Source organism: Lynx canadensis, chromosome B3, assembly GCF_007474595.2.
Source record: "Lynx canadensis isolate LIC74 chromosome B3, mLynCan4.pri.v2, whole genome shotgun sequence".
NCBI classification, from domain to species: Eukaryota; Metazoa; Chordata; class Mammalia; order Carnivora; family Felidae; genus Lynx; species Lynx canadensis.
This window is the reverse complement of record NC_044308.2, coordinates 110,094,934-110,115,948: the sequence shown is the minus strand read 5'-3', so window position 1 is coordinate 110,115,948 and position 21,015 is coordinate 110,094,934. Positions and strand designations below refer to the sequence as shown.

Genomic DNA, 21,015 nt, shown 5'->3' with positions numbered 1-21,015 from the left:
CTTCTCCTGAGTTTCGTGTTTATATATCCCATTTTCTTCTGGGTATCCCCACTTAGTTATTCCTGGACCCTTCAAACTCAACATTGCCAGAAGGGAGTCATCATCTCTAACCAACCCCCTCCCCCAGCAAAGTTGCTCTGCATTTTTTTTTCAGTGACTGGTTCCACATCCACTCCTCTGCCTAAGAACAAGCCTGAGTCACCTTTGATACTTCCCTCTCCTCACTTTCCCATACCCAGTCATTCAAAAAGCCCTAATGCTTACCTCAATAAAGCTAAAAATAAGAAAATTTTAAAGATTTAAAGTCCTGAAAATTGTACCGATTAGATATCTCTTGATACCTATTTCTCTCCATCCTCACTGGCACCTCCTCGATCGGGATGCCATTATCCCTCGGCTGGACCACCCTAACTGACTTCAATTGGCCTTTCCGTCTCCACATTCACTCCCTCAAGACCACACCCCACACTGCAGTCTAGGTGATTTCTAAACCCAGTTCTGATTACGTCTCTACTCACAACGCTTCAATTGCTTCTTTCTGGTCTTAGGAAAAAATTCAAACCCCTGTATATTTACGTGACCCTCTATAGCTTCATCTCTTCATATTCTTCTTCAAACTGTAATACTCAGTCTCACTGAACATCCGTTTCCAAGAGTGTGCCATGTTCGGCCCCACCTTCTGGCTTGAATATGCTGTTACCATTGCCTGAAGGGCTCTTCTCACTTCCACCCCTTTCATGTGCTAACATACTTTAGGTCTAAGCTTAGAAATCACTTCTGGGAAGCCTTCCTTGCCCTACAAGACTGGTAGGTGCTCCTACTCTGTACTTCTAGAGAACCACACCTTCTCTCTCTTGCAGCACAGCCGTATCACCCTGTAATAGTCTATGTATCTGTCTCCCTGTAATCAGAATGTGCATTTTAGGACAGCACCCTCTATGTGTCATCCCCCGTGTTCAGTAGTGTCTTGTACACCACACATGTTCAGAAGCACTTGTCAAATAATGAATGAACACATAAATGAATGGGGAAATCTAAGGAAATTAACCTATACTTAGAAAAAGCATAACCAGTAATGGAGTAGTATCTCTTATCTTAAAAAGTCCTACCTTTCTCTTCAGCAAGTACCTGATATCTCTGTTCCCCTTCACAGCAAAATTTCTTCCAAGTATTGATTAATTCACCATCTCTGCTTCCTCACTGCCCATTCTTTCCTCAACCCATTCCAGTCACTCCTCCATTTGAGTGTGGCGAACCCTGTCAGAGCCACCAACTAACTCTATGAGCCCAATCCAGTGGCCATTTCCCTTCAATACAATTGACTTTACCCCTTTCTTGAAATACCTTCATCTGGTTATCAGACTTGCCTGGTTTTCCTTCTTTGGCTTTGGCTACTGCTTCTCAGTGTCCTTTACATTCCCCCCTCTTCCGCTTCACCTCTAAACACTGAAAGATCCAAAAGTTCTGCTCTAGCTACACATTTTCCACAGGTGATCTCTTCCGGGCCATGGTTTTCATCGTAAATATGCCAGCCACATGTTATGGCTCCCAGATCTGTAACTCTCCCTAGAATTCTGGATCCTTACATCTAACTGTCTACTTGACATGTCCATTTGGTATCAAATAAGCATCTCATATCTATCATGGCAAAAATAAACTCTCCATCTCCCCACAACTTTGTCTATCAGTCTTCTTCATCGCAATAAATTCCATAACCGACAATTCAATCGCTCAAAGCAAAAATTGAGAAGTTATCCTTGATCTCTCTTATTACTCACTCCAGAAGTCTCAACACTCACAAATATCCCTTTAAAAATCCACGATTCTTTATCTCGTTGCTATCACACTACTACTATCCAAACTTCTGTGATATTTTACCCGGACTACAACAAAAGCATCCTAACTGGCTTTGCTGCTTCCCCTCCCTCCTCCCAGATAATCCCCTCCCCACCCAGCAGCCGGAGTGATATTTCGGAACACGTAAATCAGATCCAGTTACTCTCCTGACTAAAACCTTCCAATGGTTTCCCATCCACACACCTTACCTGAGAGCTGACGAATCCCTGCCTGATCCAGCTCTGCCTCGCCTCGCTCTCCAGCATCATCTCATGCCCATGTATTCCAGCCACACCAGGCTCCATGAATTCACCCAGCTTGTTTCTATCTTTGAGCTTTTCCTTGAGCTCCTGCTTCAGACTGAAATGCTCTTCCTTTGTTCTTTTTCGACAGCTCCTTTGTGTTGTAATTCCTCCTTAAATGTCTCCTCCTCAAAGACCTTCACTGACCACCTCAGACTCTACACGGTTTCACTCACTCGCCATCACAAAGCAAACAGAATTTCTCCTAGAAACACAATACTAAGACACTATTGAACCCACAAACACCATATACATACCTCACTGCCTCATGTCTGACGAGATCCATATTTCCATCCTCTCTGAGTTTCCTAAACATTTCACCAGGAAGTCATCGCATAAACCCATTTTTAATCCTCTCCATAGCACCTATCATGTGTTGGTATTTTTCATTATTTACTCTTTGTCTCTCTAACTGAAATACAAGCACTGTGCGCATATGAAGCTCGTTGGAGTTGTTCACCTCAGTCTTCTCTTAACCCAAAATAGTGCTTGAAACAGAGTAGCGTGTCAGGAAACATGCTGCATGAACATGTCAGTGAACAGATTTGCCCGTACTCATAAAAACGTAACTGTGTGATAAAGTGCTAAGTGCGAATTCACCCATCCTTTTGAAACATTTTGTTTTGAAGACATCAAACCACACCAGAAGTTCTGCCGAGTAGACGTTCAGACGGAGGCAGACAGGGACACACAGCAGAACTCGTTCCCACTACATAATAATCCTACGTAACTGAAGACAGGGCCAACAATACCAATGTTCGGGAATGATCTTAAATATTACTCAAACTTGATAAAGACTGTGTTCTGATTTGAACCAAGTGCCCTTCATCTTATAATATTTAGCTGTTGATGCAATTGGTACACCCTGTGCAGTAAAGATAGAAAAGACCAAGGCATGACCAGTGAGTGCTGCCCCGCCCCGGAAGGCAGAGAGAAAGCGTGTGTGGCCATTCTGCTGCCATCTTCTCTCTATGCTCACTCAGCACGCATCACCGCACAGTCAATGACCAGGAGAGAGTATTTACCCATACTCTCATGTCTCTCTTCCAAAAATATACACATTTAGAACGTTGAACATTTCATTTCTCTGATAAATCATTCATATCCTTTTATCTACTATTTTTAACTGATTCTAAAAATAGCTGGTGGTAGTAATCTTCAGTTCTCATACATATTGAGAACAACAAACACAGTTAACCTTCTACCAAAATTTCCGTGAATGTTTTAGAAAAACACAGCCATCACAGAAATTGTAATCACCAACACTGAAATCAGACGAGGGAAGTAATCTCTTGAAGAGGCACATTTAGAATAACCTCTAATTTTTAGAGGGTAAAATCACACACTAAACCCACCAAACGGTTATAAATTAATCTCTTATACTGACTTCTTACTTCCCCATTTTCAAGGGGAAATTATTTTGAGTTTTATTTTTCCTGATATACTACTTCAAGCTCTGAATAATTACACTCCCTCCCGACACATACACATACACAAAAGCTCAGTAAAATCTTGTATCTCCCAAGGGGCTAATTAAAAAGGATTCTGATTTCTATAAGGAATGAATGAGATCTTTGTTAACCTACTTTAACAGGACTCTAAATGACCCTGGATTTATCTTGCCCTAGTTTTCAAAATGTAACTGACCCAGAATAAAGTAAGCTTATCCCCACACTCCTGGCAAAAACAAAACCAAAGTTCCCAGAAGCCAAAACTGTACATACACAATCCAAGGGAAAAAATTATTTTTCTGTCTTAGACTATATAGTGCAAATGCCACTGCTTGCAGAGCTGTTTTATTTTCCACTTAATTGGAATATTTTAAGATTATAAAGCCTTACAATATCAAACTAATAATCTTCCAAGAAAATAGAGCAAAAGAGATCATCAGCTACTATGATATCAGGAACTTCCTAGAAACTTTTGTGTTGGGACAAGTATAATAGCATTAATATCGAGTGAAGAACCATAATTTAATTATTTTCTCTGGGTGTAACCATCACCTAATTGCTAAAAAAAAAAAAAAAAAAAAAAAAAAAGACCCCAGAGATGATTTGCTTTTATTCCTAATAACTAAGCGGTCTGAATTTGTCAGAGAAACAGAGTTACTGCCGGATAATGCGTGTACTTTTCTTACTCTTCATTCACCATTTCCATCAAAATTCCACACTGGGGACTTGGCTATAAAAGGGTAGAAATCCCATTCAGAAGCTTTTTTAGTAATCTCATTCCTCTTTCTCAGACTTTACATGGTTTCATTCACTCACCATCATAAAGTAAGCAGAATTTCTCTTAGAAACACAATACTAAAACACTATGGAGCCCGCAAACACCATATACACGCCTCCCTCTAGAGAGAGCCATTATTTCCATCCTCTCTGGCTGATTTCCCTGAACACTGAGCAATTCTTCTAATTCAGGGTACTTCATGTGTTTTTTTTATATTGGAAATGACCACTCATTCATTCGTTCATTACCAACTCAAACGGTTGTTTACTGAGCGCCTAAAATATGTCAGAAACATCGTTTGGCCATAAAGATGCCAAGAGCACCCTACGCAGAGCACCTAACACACACTTGGAGGAACTCAGAAGGCTCATTAAAGCAGGCAATGCCCAAGGATGAGAGGGAACTCAAGGATTAAAAAAAAAAAAAAAAATCACAAGAAAGGCGGTTGGGTGGCTCAGTGGGTTGAGCATCCGACTCTTGGTTTCGGCTCAGGTCATGATCTCCGGCACATGGGATCGAGCCCCAAGTTGGGGCTGTGCTGTCAGCACAGAGCTTGCTTGGGATTCTCTCTCTGCCTCTCCCCCTCATGCTCATGCTGTCTCTCAAAAATAAACAAACAAACAAACATTAAATAAAAAAAATTACAAGAGGTTCAGCAAGGAGACACCTGACTCCAGGGAAGTTCCTACCAAAATGTTTGATTTTTACAGTCAAACGGAACAGATAACTCACTTTGCAAATAATATTCTAGAGAACACACTCTCATTCTTCACCTCCCTACAACTGAAATGGGAAGAGATACTCGAGACAGCATATTCAGTCATATTGTGGTTGGATTTTCAGTTGGACACCCAAATCAGGAGCAGGCCCCTGTGTAGTTAAGGACTTCAACTCATTCCATGCGAAGGATGAAATCTGCATCCCAGGTCGCTTTCTTTCACGTGATACCAGCAAGGAGAAGCACAGTGCACCACATGCTTCTTCAAGGCGCTCAATCTATTCAACCTTTGTCCCCGTAACAACAAGCCTGCTACACGTGGTCAGCACTCAGTGTTTACTGAACAGACGAATAAAAGTAAACATTACATCACATCACTACGCTTGTCATCTAACCCACTGAACATGAATAATGTCTAAAAAGATCCCATAAAATGAAAGCCTCCGTTGGATGGATACTCAGTAAATAATAAAGTTCGATGTTGTAACAGCCTAACTACAGGGACCCGTGTTTCCCTATCAAGCCCTCCACCAAGTAATGTCTATCCAGAAGGCATAGAGGGTTTTTTAATCTTTTAAAAGACATCATCTGGAAGATAACACTAAACAAAACGTGCGAGCATTGTTTGAAATGACACAGTAACTGGGCTGAACATGGTTTTACACGGCTTCGCACAGATGGTTAACCATTCACCAGCATTTTGGCAGGACTGCGTGAAAGTTAACTCCTCGTGTGGTGGCAAAGGTAATAGAACACACACTCCTTCCTAGTTCTTTGTCTAATTAATGATAACATTCTGTATTCAAATGCCATTTTCCTAACGCATTGGCCTACCTTGTTTTCAAAAGCAAAGTAATTTGCTCTTGTTACAGAAATGTATCACGCCCTCTTATGGTCCACAAATTATATTCACGTGTTATAAAGAAATAACTGAAATCTGAAATATATTGGGGCACCTGGGTGGCTCAGTCGGTTAAGCGGCCGACTTCGGCTCAGGTCATGATCTCACAGTTCGTGAGTTCGAGCCCCGCGTCGGGCTCTGTGCTGACAGCTCAGAGCCTGGAGCCTGCTTCGGATTCTGTGTCTCCCTCTCTCTCTGCCCCTCCCCTGTTCATGCTCTGTCTCTCTCTGTCTCAAAAATAAATAAATAAATAAAGAAGGTTCTTCTTCAAATATATAAAGAAAATATCCAAAATAGTTCAAGATTACCATAGCTGCTGCTTAAAATATCACGAGGTGAGTCATCGTAGGCTGGCAATTCACTCATGACTAATTTGACTTTTAAATGGGCCCTCTACCTGTGTTGTACTTTCCATGACATGAAGTTCTCAAGAGAAGAGTTTCTTTGTGAACAGCATATTATATCTACAATTAACTGTAAGTACATCGATATACGGCCTTATTATCTGTTGCTATTAAATACTTAATGAAAACACACTAAATAAAAAGAGAGTTAATAACGTGGACATTATAGCTGCTACCACTATTACCCCAATCAGCTCAGCTTCTGGACCTTGGAGCCGCACTATTATTATCCAGATTCAGTAGTTTCAGAACCGTGCTGAGCGTTTCACCTCGATGGTGTTCACACCCGTCCCATACTTTCATATTCACTGTTTAATTCTAATCCAGGCAAACGTTACCCAACACCCAGCTATTTGCAAACCTTTCTAACTGGTTTCCCCAGCTCCACTTTCTGGCCCCTTTCAAGTCTTCCTACACCCCAAGCCAGACTGATCTCCTAAAGTACACTTTGACCTCCAGCCATGTACTCTCACCCTCAAGACTCAATAGCCACTCACAGCCTAAAGGCAAAATCCCCAAACTTCTTGGGTTTGAATTCAGCCCCCTTAGGGATCTCAATCTCAGAAATACTACTAAAGAAATTCCTACTTTGGTCTTAAATTAAATGAAGAACAAAGAAAGTCCCTTCCAACTTGAAAATTCTGTGATACTCATCCAACTTACCCCTTATTGCTTCCATAATCATATCTATCCAGTACTCCAAAGATTTATTCCCCAAACACACCTTTCCCACCTGAAGAGCTTGGCACAGGTGGTATTTCATACAAAATATATATTTAGTATTTTCTTAGGATAAAAAGAAAGGAAGCACCTGTTATTTTGCCAGATAAGAAAACCAGTGGAAAGATTTAAAGAAATTCTGTAACAGACATCTTGGTAAAGCAAATAATTTTTAAAGATAGCTGTTTATTTATTATTTTCGTAGCCTGAACTTTCACATATCATTTTATTTAAAATGTGGACCGTCCAACATAGTACAAAATGCACTAGCCTAAAATCAATTCCATTTTACATTAATCTGCTCAAATTCACATTCACAAACAGCATTTCTTTCCCTTCCCAACAATCCATTTCAACATGATGCTCCTCATTAGACTAAGAGAACATAAATATCTCCCTACAAAAAGGGCCTTCATGAGGACATTTACTCAAACATCACACGAAAGATGAACAAAAAGAAAGATGAAGTTGCTTGTTTGTTGTCCTGCTCTATGAGTTTCAGCAAAGCACTGCCTCATTTCCTGGGCCTGATTCATTGCAGGCCCTGCACACATGGGAAAACTGTTTTCATAGCCTATCTACAATGAGTTACTACATTTCAACACAGACATCTTACTTAATTTTTTCTCAAGCCGATTACTCTAAGTCAGGGTATAATTGTCTCATCTGAGATACATTTGGCTAAAGTAAAGCAGCCATTGTAAGTTAAGTAGGTCTCTGTCTCTAAAAAATGTTCTGAAATCAGAAGAAAAAAACTTCCTTATGAGCAGTGGCCCTGAGCTTCTCATATTACATAAAATCTCTTTTCTCATATTACTCCAAGGATCATTACGCACACATGAGTTTTGTGAAATACAAGTCTGATAACATAATGTACAAAGCCAAATACTTTTAAGACTGTTGTCAACAGCTTGCCATTCACTCATAGTTAACTAAGGTACATAAAATCATCTGTTGATTTTTGTCTAAATAGCTAATAATTCTGCTTTGAAACCAAAGTTATCTTTAGAAATATATAAAAGCCCCAATGTTTATAGCAGCACTATCAACAATAGCCAAAGTATGGAAAGAGCCCAAATGTCCATTGATGGATGAATGGATAAAGAAGATGTGGAATATATATACAATGGAGTATTACTCAGCAATCAAAAAGAATGAAATCTTGCCATTTGCAACTATGTGGATGGAACTAGAGGGTAGCATGCTAAGCGAAATTAGTCAGAGAAAGACAAATATCATATGACTTCACTCATATGAGGACTTTAAGACACAGAACAGATGAACACAAGGGAAGGGAAGCAAAAATAATATAAAAACAGGGAGGGGGACAAAACAGAAGAGACTCTTAAATATGGAGAACAAACAGAGGGTTACTGGAAGGGTTGTGGGAGGGGGGATGGGCTAAATGGGTAAGGGGCATTAAGGAACCTACTCCTGAAATCATTGTTGCAGTATATGCTAACTAATTTAGATGTAAATTAAAAAAACAGAATTGCAAAAATTACCCAAAAAAAAGAATAAAAAAAAAAGAAATACATAAAAGTTCCTTCTTCCCTTCTTTTCTCCCTTCCTTCCTTCCTTTCTCCCTCTTTCTTTCTTTGTTTCTTTCTTTCAACTCAAGGAACTTCAGCCAGAAGAACTATAAACCTACTAATAATAATGTAGAACTTAACCGTGAGAAATGTATTCATGTCACAGTTAAGCTTTCATTCTACAGTCACGGGAACCTCTCGGTTGATATCCCTGAGTGTACCTCGCTAATGTGAGCACCCCTTGCCCAGTATAAATCTGATTACATTACAGTATTGGCTTTCCTCCTCTCCCCCTACAGAGCAATGCATCTAGTACTACGTTCGCCTAAATGGATCATAAAGAAAAATCATTCACACTGGCAGTGCACGTATATTACATTGCCATTGCCAAACAGCCCATATTTATCTCTTATTGTAAAGCAGACTTTATTAGCCTAGTATAATTCAAAACGTGCTATGAGAAACCACTCAATTCTTAGTAACTTGCTAATTATTTTGAGCTATTTGAGAACCTGAGATCATTAATGTTACTTGAAGATGCCCATCCGTATTCTGGATGTGTAAGTTCACTATGGATTAACTAGAATAAGGTTAAGATTTAAGTAGATTTTCCAAAGAGAACGTTAGGGAAATTCCTTCCTTCAAAGATGTCTACACGTGTCAACATGCGAGGGGGTGTGTGGTGCAGTAGAAAGAAAACAATCCTCCAGGTCAAGGTCCAGCTCTGCCTCTCACTGTGTGACTCTGGGAAAGTAATTCGATCTTCCTGAGCCACAGCGATCCTCTCCGTACCTTGAAGATAAAAACATCTACCTCACAACGTGGTTGTGAGGACTGAATGTGCACAAGAGTGCTGTGCATGCTACAGCCTATGATATAGAAGTCTTAGAACGCACTGCAGTGGGGAAGAAAACATTATGAGATATAATCATTGTAATACTATCAGTGCTAAAATAAGTTCTGCGGGAGAACAGAGGAGGAAGTGTGAATCTCAGCCAAAGAGAGAGCACGGCTAAGGAGGAGGCTGAGTCCAGCTGATTTGGGGATGGATGAGGGATCCACGAGGGATAGGTGAGCTGGATTGCTTCCAGCAGGAAGAGGAGAGGGGGGTTACAGCAGGACAGCCTGCACGAAAGCACACAGGCAGGGGGAGTACGGACCCTCAGGCAGCCATACAGCCGGAGCACAGGGTGCTTATGGGGGTGAAATGGGAGACGAGGGCAGAGAGGAAGGAGCACCAGACCGGAAGAGCCTGTGAGCCACACCAAGAGGTCTAGACTATCCCACATGTGATGGGAAGCCACTGAATAGAAAAATGTCAAAACAAAAACAAAAACCAGTAAAAACCAGACTCTGGTTTATAATTTTTTTCTATACACTAAGCAGTTTCTACTCTAGCTGTGTGCTCATAGACAAGAAGTCTTTGGAGACAAAGATTTTGACTGTAAATATATAAAAAGAAGTTACAGGGGCACCTGGGGGGCTCAGTCGGTCAAGCATCCAACTCTCGATCTCAGCTCAGGGCATGATCTCACAGTTCGTGAGTTCGAGTCCCATGTATGGCGCTGCACTGACAGTAGGAGCCTGCTTGGGATTCTCTCTCCCTTTCTCTGCCTCTCTCTCTCTCTCTCTCTCTCTCTCTCAAAATAAATAAACTTTATTTTTAATTTTTTTTTTAACGTTTATTGATTTTTGAGATGGAGAGAGACAGAGCATGAACAGGGGTGGGTCAGAGAGAGAGAGGGAGACACAGAATCTGAAACAGGCTCCAGGCTCTGAGCTGTCAGCACAGAGTCCAACGCGAGGCTCGAACTCATGGACCGTGGGATCATGACCTGAGCCGAAGTCGGACACTTAACCGACTGAGCCACCCAGGCGCCCCTCAAAATAAATAAATAAACTTTAAAAATAAAAAATAAATAAAAAATGAAAAGAAGTTACAATGCCTTTATTAAATTCATACCCTGTGTCAGGTACTGAGCTAAGCCCTTTGAATGCGTTATGTATCATTGTTCACCTTCAAAACACAGAAGCAACACAGGCATCACCATCCATATCTTAAGTGTGAGGAAACTGAGATTCAAAAAAGATAAAGCCTCTTGTCCAAGTTCAAAGAACTAGCAAGTGCCAGAGCTAGAAACAGAAATTAGATTTATGTTACTATTTAGTGATGCACTCTCTTCCTGATATGTTTCAGGCTACAAGAGCTCCTACTCACGTGCCACCAAAACTTCAGAGAAAAACAAGAAAACATCAGGGCTTTTTTTTTTTTCCAGTTGAATGAAATTTTTTTAATTTAACTTAAAATTCCAGCGTAGTTAACATACAGTGTCATATAGTGGTTCAATAGTTCTGTACATCACCCAGTGCTCATCACAAGTACGATCTTTAATCCCCATCATCTATTCTACCCAGCCCCCCCCCACACTTATTCCAGCTACTTATGGATATTGTATGACACTATAAAAAATATACTTACTGAAAACCTTTACAATTCTTACCTCAAGTACTACCTCAACATATTATGTTTCTTAGCCTACACAAATTACATTACAGTTATTTTTAAAAGGCTGATACAGGGGTGCCTGGGTGGCTCAGTCGGTTAAGCGTCCGACTTCGGCTCAGGTCACAATCTCGCGGTATGCGAGTTCGAGCCTCGCGTCGGGCTCTGTGCTGACCGCTCAGAGCCTGGAGCCTGTTTCAGATTCTGTGTCTCCCTCTCTCTCTGCCCCTCCCCTGTTCATGCTCTGTCTCTCTCTGTCTCAAAAATAAATAAATGTTAAAAAAAATAAATAAAAATAAATAAAAATAAAAGCCTGATACATATAGGCACAGTCTAGTGCAATAGGCATCTGACCCCCAAATCAAGAAGCTAATCATTCAAATCATGTTTTTCTAATTAAAAATAAAATATCAGAAAGTCATTTGGGGAGTCACGAATGACTCAAATAGAAGTAATGTACAACATAGCAGCTATAGTTAATAATACCGTATAGTATATTTGAAAATCGCTAAGAGAGGGGTGCCTGGGTGGCTCAGTCAGTTGGGCATCTGACTTCGGCTCAGGTCATGATCTTGCGGTTCATGGATTCAAGCCGCACATTGGGCTCTGTGCTGACAGCTCAGAGCCTGGAGCCTGCTTCAGATTCTGTGTCTCCCTCTCTCTCTCTGCCCCTCCCCTGTTCGTGCTCGCTCTCTCTCTCTCTCAAAAATAATAACATTAAAATAGAAAAGGAAAGAAAATTGCTAAGAGAGCAAATCTAAACAGTTCTCATGATAAGAAAAAAAATCTGTAATTATATATGATGATATTAACCAAACTTACTGTGGTGATGATTTCACAGTACACACAAATACCAAATCATTATGTTGTACACCTGAAACTAATAAGATGTTGTAGGTCAATTATACCTCAATAAAAAATAAAGTACAGGGGGCCCGGTGGCTCAGTCAGTTAAGCGTCCGACTTCAGCTCAGGTCATGATTTCGCAGTCTGTGAGTTCAAGCTACGCATCGGGCTCTGTGCTGACAGCTCAGAGCTTGGAGCCTGCTTCAGATTCTGTGTCCCCCTCTCTCTCTGCCCTTCGTCCGCTCACTCTGTCTCTCTCTCAAAAATGAATAAACATTAAACATTTAAAAAAAAATAATAAAGCACAAAATAAAATGACTCAAAATCTATGGCTTCTAAGTAACATTCGAAGAATTTTGTATAATGCCCTACATAATCTTAAAGATTACTTTAAAATAACATAGTCTCATAAATATTTTCAAAGGCTTGCCATAGCTTTATTTCTTCTACACTAGCTAACTTTACTCAGCTCCAAGATTTGTTTTATCAACAAGGGTGAAAAGTCTAATGAATTTTCAAAGTGCAAAACAAATATTGCCAGACTCCACAAGAAGCACTAAAAAAAACACAGTCAGTACTGGGTCTGCATAAATGCACACACGATTCATATGATTGAAAGGTCATTCACTTATAATACTACTACTATTCTTTTCTATTTGGACAAAATAAGGATGTACATTTAAAAGAGGCTATGCAAAAAAGATGCAAAATGAGTGCAAACAATTCCAAGCAAACCATGGTTAACTATTTTCACTACAAATGAAATGCATATACTCAAGAATGAGAAACCAAGATACCCAATTCCTTCCAGGTATTTCTTACTCTCTTAGACTGCTGAGGTAGCAGTAAAGACATGTACACATACTGCAAGGTTCTACAATTGGAAAAATACTGAAGAGAGGCAGAAAGCGGTAGGATTTGAGACCAGATGAGGGTAAGGTTTCCACAGTTGCCATGGGTGTTACCCCACCCAACCGTAATTACCTTGCAGTGTAATATGGCGACCATCGATGCCCAAGGAAACCTGTTCATCCTCGGTGGGAAGCACAGGACTAGACGCCATCCTTTGACTCACTGGAGATTATATCATGTCCATCTCAGTTAAAGAAGTGAACTAAAAGTAAAAGGGATAAATGCTCATTAGTGACTCTGCAACTCTGCATCTCTAATAGACATGACCCCCCGAAAGCAACAGCAAACGAAAGCTGCCCTCCCACAAGAAGCAGTTTTCTGGTGAGTGTTTCCTTAGTTCATGAGGAAAAGAAGACTACGCCTTCTTTTTTGAATCATAATCAAGATTTTGCCCTGTGACCTATTCGAGTTGCTGGCAGGACTCCCAAAGAGCTAGCAGGGTGGATTCTATACCAGTGGGGAAAAGAAAAGCTACCCAATTAGCTTCCGGAACTTGTTTAGGGGACGGAAAGTTGACACAAACGGACATCTTAGGTGCTTGTGTGTACTTTATTGTGAACTTGAACCTGCAAGAATTGTCTTTATAACTTTTTATAAAGTTTATAAAGTTTTTCATAAAGTTATTAAAGTCTATGAAGTTTTAGTTCCTCTTCTGCTCCGTAAATGTTGCCATTTACTGGAAACAATAACAACTGAGCTTGAGCTTGCAAAGTGAAACTAAAAAATAAACTATATGAAAAAGAACATTTTGATGAAGCTACCTATTATATTGAATTATTTTCCCAAGTACTTACTTTTCCACACATCTCTTTCTCTATCCCCACTCTGATCCTTAAAGAATCCTGCCAGTAAGAGGAATTCTAACTGTGCAATTCTTTATTGCTTCGGGTATGTATATGGCACTATTAGCATCTTAGGGGCTGAAAAACTTGACTTTTCCCATACAGATGACTTTCTTATCAAGTAAACCTAACCAAATATATAAAAACATAAAATGTATTAGGGAATGGATAGAAAAATGGGTAAATACACAGATCCCTGATCAAGCAAGTAGAGCAAAACATTAGTGGTAGAATCTATGTGTTCAGCATATCAAAGATGTTCACTGTAAAATCCTTTTCCATTCGTGTATATTAGAAATTCTTTATAATAAAATATTGGGAAGGAGACAACCAAAAATAAATATACCTGAGGCCAACAGCTAGATAAAATCAATCATATCCAACAGATCACTTTACACAAAGAATAAAAGTCATTCGATTTTGAAAAATCAGTCAATGCAACAGACAGTCTTCAAAAATCTTTCGGCTCCAGGGCAAGGAGGCTGTGGCATCGGCGGGTTCCAGGAGTTTCCAGCTCCAGACAGGATGGTCGAGGTTGTTTGTAATGACCAGCTGGGGAAGAAGGTCCCCGCTACACTGATAACATCCATCAGGGACCTTAAGAAGCTGATCACAGCCCAAAATGGCACCCATTGTAACAAGATCATCCTGAAGAAGTGGTACACAATTTTTAAGGACCACGTGTCTCTGGGGAATAAGAAATCCACGGTAGGATGAACCTGGAGCTTTAGTATCAATAGAGCACAATTCCTTCCCCCTGTCTTGCTCTGCCCTGCCCTGCCCTCTGCTCTTCTCCCATCCTCACTCCCACATTGGTGTGGATGCTTGTTTTTAAAAACTTATGTTAAAGGGGCGCCTGGGTGGCGCAGTCGGTTAAGCGTCCGACTTCAGCCAGGTCACGATCTCGCGGTCCGTGAGTTCGAGCCCCGCGTCGGGCTCTGGGCTGATGGCTCAGAGCCTGGAGCCTGTTTCCGATTCTGTGTCTCCCTCTCTCTCTGCCCCTCCCCCGTTCATGCTCTGTCTCTCTCTGTCCCAAAAATAAATAAACGCTGAAAAAAAAAATTAAAAAAAATAAAAAATAAAAAAATAAAAACTTATGTTAAGGGCGCCTGGGTGGCTCAGTCAGTTAGACATCCTACTTCAGCTCGGGTTATGATCTCATGGTTTATGAGTTCGACCCTCTACGTCGGGCTCTGTGCTGACAGCTCGAGCCTGGAGCCTGCTTCAGACCCTGTGACTTCCTCTCTCTCTGCCCCTCCCCTGCTCACATTCTGTCTCTCTCTTTGTCTATCTCTCAAAAATAAATAAACGTTAAAAAATATTTAAAAACTCATGTTAATGGGGCGCCTGTGTGGCTCAGTTGGTTAAGGGTCTGACTCTTGATTTCAGCTCAGGTCATGATCTCATGGTTCATGAGATGGGGCCAGGTGTGGGTTCTGCACTGACAGTGCAGAGGCTGCTTGGGATTCTCTCTCTTTGCACTTTCTCCCTTCTGCACTTACGCGCGGGCGCTCTCTCTCTCTTTTTCTCTCTCAAAATAAACTTAAAAAAACCCATTTTAATAAAATCTTAGAAATTGCCAAAAAAAAAAAAACCCAAAAACCCAACAACTTTCAATTGCATCTTCCCCACTCCTGTTTATCATCCAAAATTCCCTTATTATCTCTCCCACGGATCACTGTTGTTAAAGATTTTACCCACCGAATAAACTATCCTTGTCAATTAACAGCTAATTTGTTTTATCCTCGGCATTAAGATGAATCAGAGACCGCTTGAGTTAACGGTGCTACAATACTTCGCCGATATGCTCCTAACCAAAATGAAAAGCTGTTTGCCAGCTCAAGTGAGCCCGTGCAGCCTGACAACTGACGAAGGTACCAATGTTCTCCGCTTTTGACGTAACGAGACCGCCACTACCCCTTCCCATACCCGAGGGCTCCTGAACCCCAAGTGAAGACAAAGCACTTCTTTCTTCATGATGACAGGAGAAAAACTGAATTCTAGAATGAATTTCCTAAGGGCATCCACTATTCCCCGCCAGGACTATTTTCTTAAGGGGGGGTTAATAACAATAGTAGCAAATACTTACATAGCACTTAACATATACAGGCACTGTTCTAAGCACTTTGCACATACAGCCTCATTTAATCTGTAACACCTGTAAGGGTTGGGTAGTCTAATTACCCCCATATTTGAAAAACCAAAACAAGGGGCGCCTGGCTCAGTCGGCTGGGCGTCCGACTTCGGCTCAGGTCATGATCTCGCGGTCCGTGAGTTCGAGACCCGCGTCGGGCTCTGTGCTGACCGCTCAGAGCCTGGAGCCTGTTTCAGATTCTGTGTCTCCCTCTCTCTGACCCTCCCCCATTCATGCTCTGTCACTCTCTGTCTCAAAAATAAATAAACGTTTAAAAAAAAATGTCACATACAGCTGTCTATGGACACATAGCTAATAAATGATGGAACGAAGATTTGAATCCAAGGGGTTCTGGCTTCAGAGTCTATGCTCTTTACCAAAACATTTTGATGTCTTATCAAGCTAGCTGAAACTGCCATATTTTGTTTATTCTTTCTTTCATGCATTTACTCAGCAACTGTTTATATGTGCTAGTTCCTGCTCTCAAGGAATTCAATCTCCTGGGGATGACAAATGAACATAATATTGAGTAAGATCCTCGAAGGAATGTATGTAGAAGGCACCATACAAGCAAAGGAAGAGACCCATCCCACACTCAAAGCTAGAGACAGATGGGGCCGTCAGGAGTGCACTTATCACAAAACAGCATTTCACTCCAAATGGTCCCATTAACATTATTTGAACAAGACCTTGAAGTTAATAAGAATGTACCTGAGAATCACTCATTGTCATTCACTATCAATCAACCATAAAGTATTAAATGAAGGGGAAAGAATTTAAACTAAAAACAGAACAAAGAACAAATTGATAACCAGAGAATCAAGTGTTCCTGTGCTAAACTGGTATGTGAGATTCACTATATCGCATATTAAAGTTGAAGAAAAAAAACTGTATTCATTAAAAAAAAAAAAAAAAAGGCTAGACCTTAAAACAACTACAGTTGACACAGGTTTGAATTGCGCAGGCCCACTTACACAGAGATTGTTTACAGTGCAGCACTGGAAATACATTTTCTCTTCTTTATATTTTTCTTAACATTTCCTTTTTCTCTAGCTGACTTTATTGCAAGAATATAGTATATATTAACATAGCATATAGAATATGTGTTAATCAACTGGTTATGTTATCAGTAAGGCTGCCAGTCAACAGTAGGGGATTAGTAGTTACGTTTGGGGAAAGTCAAAAGATATACATGTATTTTCAACTGCGGGGGGGGGGGGCGGCGGGGATCAGCGCCCCTGACCCCCATATTGTTCAAGGGTTAACTGGATTTGCCTGAGAGGTTTCTGTTTTTAATAGGGTAAACTTAACAGGATAATACTTTTTTTTTATTTACTGAAAAATGTCTTCGAGTTTCTAAAATATGTCCACCAAAAGTAAAACCAGGGGTGCCTGGGTGGCTCAGTCGGTTAAGCCTCCAAGTTTGGCTCAGGTCACGATCTCACAGTTCGTGGGTTCAAGCCCCGCATCGGGCTCTGTGCCGACAGCTCAGAGCCTGGAGCCTGCTTTGGATTGTGTCTCCCTCTCTCTGCCTCTCCCCAACTTGTGCACGCAAACGCTTTCTCTCTCTCAAAAATAAATAAACATTAAAAAAAAAAAGGTAAAACCAAACTTTAAAGACTGACTCAGTTGAAAGCGGTAGATTATTAACCCAAATATCGTCTTAATACAACTATTAAGAGAGAGTAAGAAGGGTGTGGCCGTGGGCTCACAGGGCTCGCAGGGTCTCTGGCCCAACTCCCATCTCATTGTGTTCCATCTTCTCTGTGCAGCTAGAATCAGCACAGAAGAGCCCTTCCCAAGGGCTCCTTGTGGCTTTCCAGGGGCTCCTTTCCTTTTCAAAGAAAAGTTACACACAATTATGTGACAAAGCCAGGGATTAGAATGAAAATAACAGACCAGCTTCAGGCACACAACCAAAGACTGGGTAAAAAATTAATGCACTGGCAGTAAAGATTCTAAAATCAAGTGGAATGGTGTGGAATTATGTTTTTAAAATTCAGATAAACTAATAGGCACACTTCTATAAATGGCATAGCTATTTTGAAACGACTGTGGCTTGCTTAGGCAAGATATATTTTTTGAAAACTTTTTTTAATGTTTTTATTTTATTTTTGAGAAAGAGAGAGCACGAGCGGGGGAGCGGCAGAGACAGAGGGAGACACAGAATCTGAAGCAGGCCCCAGGCTCCAAGCTGTCAGCACAGAGCCTGATTTGGGGCTTGAACTCACAAACTGTGAGATCATGACCTGAGCTGAAGTCAGCCACTCAACCGACTGAGCCACACAGGCGCCCCTAGGCAATATATCTTAATATTCTTCTGGTGTCTCTAAAACCTCAAACACTAGAGAATTTCCCTTTTTTAAAGAAATCTTGGCATTTACTTTGGATTATTATACTTAGGATGTTTTTCAATTCAAAAATAAAATTTGAATGGAGATTATCTCTCATGACGGAATTATGGGTGATTTTTATTTCCTTCCTTTTGCTTACTCTGCATTTAAAAAAAATTTTTTTTAATGTTTATTTATTTTTGAGACAGAGAGAGACAGAGCATGAATAGGGGAGGGTCAGAGAGAGAGGGAGACACAGAATCTGAAGCAGGCTCCAGGCTCTGAGCTGTCAGCACAGAGCCCGACGTGGGGCTCGAACTCACGGACCGTGAGATCATGACCTGAGCTGAAGTTGGACACTTAACCGACTGAGCCACCCAGACGCCCCTAATCTGCATTTTTAAAATTTCAAATGGTGAATGCATCTTTCTGCTGCAATAAGGGAAACATTTTTGCTTTTATTTTAATGATATGACAACAAAATGGGGAATAAGGTATTATTTAGTTCAAGGTCAAGTCTCCAATCGATTTGCTATGGAACATGTATATCTGTATCTTCAAAATGAGAAAAATACTCTCTTGACACAAATAAAATTTTAGAAAACTTTTCTGGCTTTGTCTTCTAGAAAACAGTTATTCTAGAAATTTCTAGAAAAGATTCCTGAAAACCTTTTTGGTACCGCAACAGGTCTCTTATTTCCTCATTATTAGATAGTTTGCTAATGAGTCCTGCCAGTCTGACAGCACTGGAAAAATTACTGTGTCGTACGAGGAAAGGGACATCTATCTCATCGTCAGAGGCTGATCAGAAAGTCTACCATGGAAGGACGTAGGAAGTATACTCAGGTAACTCTTCAACAGAGTGATTTAAATGTCACCACTTGTTCCCATCGTTTTTTCCTAGTCTTCGTCTACACCACATTATTTACGATCCACCTAGCAGTTCTGAAGGAGGTCGCTTTGTCAGATGAGTTGCAGCGCTATTCCTAGCCATGGGCCGTTATTAGCAGTGATCTGCTTACAAGCTCCCAGCAGAAAGGTGGTGACACAAATGCAGTAAGTTTCTTCAACTTTTTCCTGCTAACTTTTCCTAACTCCGCTATCACCTCTCCTGTCATCACCGCTTAACCAGAAGCTATGGTACAAATTCAGACCAGGTGATTTCTTTTTTAACTGAAGTACAGTTGACACACAACGTTACACTTGTCTCAGTTGTACAACACAGTGGTCCCACAAGTGCACACATTATGCTGTGCTCACCACCAGCGTGGCTACTGTCACCACGCAACGCTATTACAACACTGTTGACTACACTCCCTATGCTGTACCTTTTATCCCTGTGACTTAACTGGAAGCCTGTATCTCTCATGGCCCTTTACCCATTTTGTGCAGCCTCCCACAGCCCTCCCCTCAAACAACCATCAGTTTGTTCTCTGCATCTAAAGGTCTGTTTCTGCTTTTTGTTTGTTTAGATTCTACAAGTAAGTGAAATCATAAGGTATTTGTCCTTCTCTGTCTGACCTATTTTACCTGGCATCATACCCTCAGGGTCCATCCATTTTGTCTCAAATGGCAAGATTTCATCTTTTTTATCACTGTATAACTTTCCATTGTGTGTACATTACACATCTTCTTTATCCATTCACCTACTGACGGACACTTGGGTTGCTTCCGTATCTTGGCTATTGTAAATAATGCTGTAATACACATAGGGGTGCATGTATCTTTTGGAATTAGTATTTTTGTTTTCTTTAGGTAAATACCCAGTAGTGGAATTACTGAGTCATACGGTGCTTCTATTTCTAATGTTTTGAGGAAGCTCCATACAGTTTTCCACAGTGGCTGCACCAGTTTGCATTCCCACCAACAGTACACAAGTGTTCCTTTTTCTCCACACCTTCGCCAACACTTGTGATTTCTTGTCTTTTTGATTCGAGCCATTTTGACAGGTGTGAGGTGATGTCTCACTGTGGTTTTGATTTGCATTTCCCTGATGATGAGGGATGTTGAGCATCTTTCTATGTGTCTGCTGGCCATCTGGATGTCTTCTCTGGAAAAATCAGACCAGGTAACTTTTAAGTTCCACTCTACTAATCTCTTTCCAGGCACTTCATTTTCCTAATGACCACCTCAAAATGCCAGAAATCAATTTTAACCAGTCACTATACTTTTGGAAAACAAATATGTAGCAGTTCTCTGGATAGAATGCTGCTCACAACAAAGCAGGGTCACTCACCAGCCAATACCAACTGGGCCGCTGAAACACCCACTCCAACCACGATAACAGCATTCTGAGTGAACATAGCCACTTCCCTAAAAGAGCCCGTGTTGGCCTTGACCAAGTCTCAAATGCTCTGAACTGTGGCATCCACTGACTGCTACAGAATGGGAATGATTGTATGTATCTTACAAGGTGGTTGTTGGAATTCAATAAAAAAGCACATGCAACTTAAAAACTACAGTAACAACTAACATTTATTGAGTGCTTACTGTGGTAGATGCACTACAGTATATAAATGGTCTTTATTATAATCTGTGAAATGAATTTATCAAGATTCTCCCTTTGGTTTGGTTTTGTTTTTGAGAGACAGACCACAAGTGAGGGACTCATCACAATACAAAAATGAAGAGTAAAAAAACTTAAGGACAAAAACTTCCAAAGTTATGAAAGCTGATATGTTCAATTATCACAGATCTAGAAAGCCTGCACTTAGGAAGTAGTTATTTTGAATTTCCATCAGTACATTTTAACCTTAAAATTCTGCTCTCCTACCCTACACTCAAATTTTCTAAAGATCATAAT

The 21,015-nt window shown here is 40.6% G+C and overlaps 1 protein-coding gene and 1 pseudogene across 1 annotated transcript in view; one reads left to right on the top strand and one right to left on the bottom strand.

Moving 5' to 3' along the window:
- The window catches only part of LOC115517083 (nesprin-2-like), a 108,151-nt gene that overhangs the window by 39,582 nt on the left and 47,554 nt on the right, over positions 1-21,015 (bottom strand). Inside the window, exon 2 of the mRNA XM_032593531.1 lies at positions 12,976-13,105. Within this exon, the coding sequence (XP_032449422.1) occupies positions 12,976-13,054 (79 nt within the window). The 5' untranslated portion in view covers positions 13,055-13,105. The remainder of the gene's footprint in view (positions 1-12,975; positions 13,106-21,015) is intronic.
- Positions 14,230-14,485, top strand: LOC115516544 (annotated as a pseudogene).